At 45.3% G+C, this 4,219-nt stretch overlaps 1 protein-coding gene across 1 annotated transcript; it reads right to left on the minus strand.

The window, feature by feature from the left end:
• Positions 1 to 643: 643 nt before the first annotated feature.
• Positions 644 to 2,200, minus strand: LOC114180791. Its single transcript, XM_028067082.1, has one exon. It carries the CDS (start codon positions 2,198 to 2,200, stop codon positions 644 to 646), a length of 1,557 nt encoding a protein of 518 aa, XP_027922883.1.
• Between the last annotated feature and the right edge of the window lie 2,019 nt (positions 2,201 to 4,219).

Consider the following 4,219-nt stretch of genomic DNA (forward strand, 5'->3'; position numbering starts at 1 on the left):
CGGCGCTCGACCATGCGAACAGATCTTTGTTTTCTAGGATCACTGTGCCGAGGAGTTCTTCTTCTTCCGCGCTCAGGGCTCCCCCGATCTTCGTGAGCTGTCCAGGTTGGCTTCCGATCAGGATCTCCTTGGTCTCTCCTTCTGGTTGCAGCCGATCCTCTGTGTTCATTCGGGGGTCTAGGTCTGTCATTGCTACCTCCGATCGGTGTTGTTTCCGCGGACGACTGTAAGGACTGATCCTCAATCCTGCAGCATAGCACTGCCTGACGACTTGTTGATCTGCATGCACCGTGCATATTGTCCCCTTGTCCGACGGGAACTTCATGGCCAGGTGCAGGGTGGATACGATCGCTCCGAAGGCGTTCATACACGGTCTCCCTAGCAACACATTGTAGAAGGTGTTAGCTTCAACCAAAAGGAATCTAACCCTTACCTCTCGACCGTCCTTCCTTGAGTCGATCCTGGTACGAAGGTCCAGGTAGCCCCTTGTGTCGACTCGCTCGCCCGAGAAACCGACAATCTGCTCGTTATATGGGACGATCAGGTCCTCAGACAGGTTCATCTTCCGGAAAGTCTTCCAGTACAAGATGTTGACGGAGCTTCCCTGATCAACCAACACCTTCCCGATCCTGTACTCGGCCACTTATATTGAGATGACCATCGGGTCGTCATGATCTGGGTCGGGCGCTTTGAAGTCGTCGTCTGTAAACGTGATGGGGGGCATCGACCGGATCTTCCTCTCGACCAGATGAACCGACTTTAACGCCCGAACGTGCCTTTTTCGAGCTGCGGAGCTCGATCCTCCTCCGGCGAAACCTCCGGAGATGGTATTGATGTAACCTCTGAGGGGTTTATCGCGGTTCCGACTGCGGCTCCTCCTTGGGCTTTTGTACGGCCGAGACGGTCCTCTACCTCGTCTCTCGGGTTCGGGCTCCCTCCGCTTCTCCCGTCGGGCCGGGGTGGTTCTTCTTACGGGACTTCTGTGCCTCACCGGGCTCTGCGGGGGACGATCTTGCCGGATGTATTTCTTCAAGTGCCCTTGCCGGATGAGATCTTCTATTTTGTCACGGAGCGTGTGGCACTCTTCGGTGGTATGCCCGATCGTGCGATGGTATTGGCAGTGTTTACTACCGTCAGCCTCGGGCGGGGGGTGTTTCTTCCTCACTGCCGGGAGCGAATCGGCGCTGAAGGCCTCTTGCAGGATCCTGGCCCGGGGAACAGCCAGAGGAGTATAAGTTGTGAACTTTGGTGGCTTCCTTTCGGTGGGTCGGGCTACGGGTTTGCCCGGTCTAGGCGCGATCGGCTTTGGGAGTGCAGCATCCTCCTTCTCCCTCTTCTTTACCCTAAACTCCTGCATATCTTCCATTTGTATGAATTTGGCCGCACGTTCCCTCATCTCTTCCATCGTCTTTGGTTTCTTACGGCTGATCTTGTCCGCAAAAACCCCCGGCTGGAGTCCATAAGAGAAGTGATGTCTCGCGATCTCATCGCTGAAACCTTTTATCTTGACCGACATCCGATTATACCGATCAAGATAACTCCTCAGCGATTCCCCATCCTCCTGTCGGATGTTCACCAGATTATCGACCGTCAGAATGGCCGGTTTCAGAGGTGCGAACTGTGTGCTGAACCTCGCCTTCAAAGTGGCAAACGAGTCAATACTACCGGCCGGCAGCTCGGAGAACCACTCCAACGCCTCCCCAGTCAACGAAGTTGAGAAGACTCGGCACCAGATGGGGTCGCTGACGGCGTGAAACATCATCTGATGCATGAAGACCCGCATGTGATTGTCTGGGTCGGTCGTGCCGTCGTACTTGTCAAATGTCGACATTTTCCACTTCTCCGGTAGCGGCTTCTCCAGAATATACGACGTAAGGGGGGAGGATCCCGATACGAGGATCGGTTGACGCACTAGGCGGCTCCCATCATTCGCTCCTGAGCTCTCTGCCACCGTGCGTGACGGATTTTCCCTTGAAGCCTGTGTCTTTTCAGCCCGGCCTGGCTGTGATTGCTCGTGCCCTGTGGGTGGAAGACGACTCTCCACTCGTTCGGCATCCCGATGTTGCTGTACCCGACTTAACCTGTTCGGGTCGGGTACCGTAGGGGTCGATGGGATTCCTTCTTCCTTCTGCCTTAGGATGGCATTCTCCTCACGTAAAATCTGCATCTGCGCTTCATAATTCCTCTGCATCTCATCCATCCTCTACTGCATCACCCTTATCATCTCTCTGGTGTCCGCCTGATCATCTGCTATTCTTCCTCCGTCCATATTGCTGTTTCGATTCCTCGTGGTTACCATATGGGTATATTCTCAAAGGAGACTGATCGGCCCCACGGTGGGCGCCAAAATGTTTCGGGGTAGGGGCCAAGAGCCTACTAAAAGAACCTCTTCGACTTGCGCTGCCTTTCTCCACTCCTGTAACTTCAGCAAAATCCACTCCTTAGCTCGATCGGTTGGGGAGACGATCGGGGTACCTGTCTAAAGTACTCCGATGCTTAAGTCAGAAAGGACCGATCGGTGTATAAGAATATCTGTTGTAATAAATGCGAAATTAAGATCCTTACCAACCTACCTTTGGGCCCTATTTATAGTTTTCTATGTGGGCCTGTGATTAGGGTTCCTTAATGACGGCCCAATGATCTTTTAATCAAGATTATTGACTTGTTTAACGTTAATTAACTCGACTGATTGGCTGTCTGATTAGTGCGACCGATGGCCGCTTGGCCGGGTTAGTTATGATGTTTTCGATAAATGAAGCCTTTCATGAACGTCTGGCCGACCGACAGAAACATGCGAGGGACTCCAGAAGTCTAAAGAGATTGATCGACCGAGGGTTGGTTCATTGGTTGTGTTATAGTCAGGTACTACACGTACTTGTTCGCTCGACCGGTATGCCATTGAGGGTTCGTGTCGCTTGACCAGATGCTACCGATGGACCGGTGGGCATGAACATGATTGGCTCATGACTTACTTGTTTAACCGTTTGACCGAGAGTCTTATAGTTTATTCGTGATCCGTTCGACCGATGGTCTTATAGTTTAATGATCGCTTGGCTGGTTGATTGAGTCGAACCGCCGGTGGTTCTGCAACTTAATCTTAGGCTGTTCGACCGTTCGGTGTAGTAGTTTTCCAACATTGGCCTATGCGCCCAAGAATTGGATTTGGCCGCTTGACCGAGGGGACATATAGTACAATACTCATCTTTAAGGATGTGTTTGGATTAAGAGATGATTTGAGAGAGTGAATGGATAAATTTGAGGTGATGAAGAAAATATGAAGAAAGTACTGTGATGTTATTTGTTTTAGGAGATAAATGAAGAGATTTGAAGGTAAAGTTGATAAAAGTTTATGAATGATTTGATGGATAATAATAAACATAATTTTTTTTCAATAGATTAAGATGTAAGATTACAATTTTGTCCCTATAATTTGAATTATTATAAAATAAAATTTTATTAGTTGAATTTAATTTAAAATAGAATTCAGATGATTAGTATTTTAATAAAAGAAGTTAATAGGTATAACTAAGTTAAAATACAATGTCAATGGTTGAAAATGGTTTTAATTTAAATATTATATTATAATAAAATAAATAGATGTTGTATTATTTTTCAATAATATTATTCTTGAAATGTTTTATATTTAACTATTATTATTAATATTATAATAATAATTATTATTAAGTATTGTAATTATTATTTAGTGGTGATTAGAATCATCACTATTTTCTCTTTTGTCAATCAATTAATTGTCACAAAATTTAGTGTCACAAAACCATACTAATGTCGGTTTATTATAACTACTGGGACAACCGCCACTAAATTTGTTAAAGACAGTATTAACTGTCTCTAAATTAATTTTTTAAAAATATATTAAATACTTGGCGGCGGTTGTAACCGCCGCTAAATTTAGGAACTTCAAAATGTTTGTGACACTTGTAATCAAAATTAATTTTAAGAATTTAAAAGATTTAACGACAATTTTAACTGCAAGTAAGTTTAAAAATTAAAAAAATATAGTGACAATTACAATTGTCATGGAGTCTAGAAATTTAAAAGATTTAATGGCGGTTGTAACCGCCAGTAAAGTTATGACTTTTTAAAAATAAAATAAAAAATATTGGAAAGCCTAAAATCTATTTAAATATTGCTTATTTAAATTATTGAAGGTAGACTCTAATAATATGTCTTGGTTTGCAATTACACATCTAACACTGAA

Source organism: Vigna unguiculata, chromosome 4 (assembly GCF_004118075.2).
Source record: "Vigna unguiculata cultivar IT97K-499-35 chromosome 4, ASM411807v1, whole genome shotgun sequence".
Taxonomy (NCBI): Eukaryota; Viridiplantae; Streptophyta; class Magnoliopsida; order Fabales; family Fabaceae; genus Vigna; species Vigna unguiculata.

Bases quoted from the DNA above. Each gene is read 5' to 3' on its own strand.
- LOC114180791 (XM_028067082.1), bottom strand. From the start codon at position 2,200: ATGGATGAGATGCAGAGGAATTATGAAGCGCAGATGCAGATTTTACGT.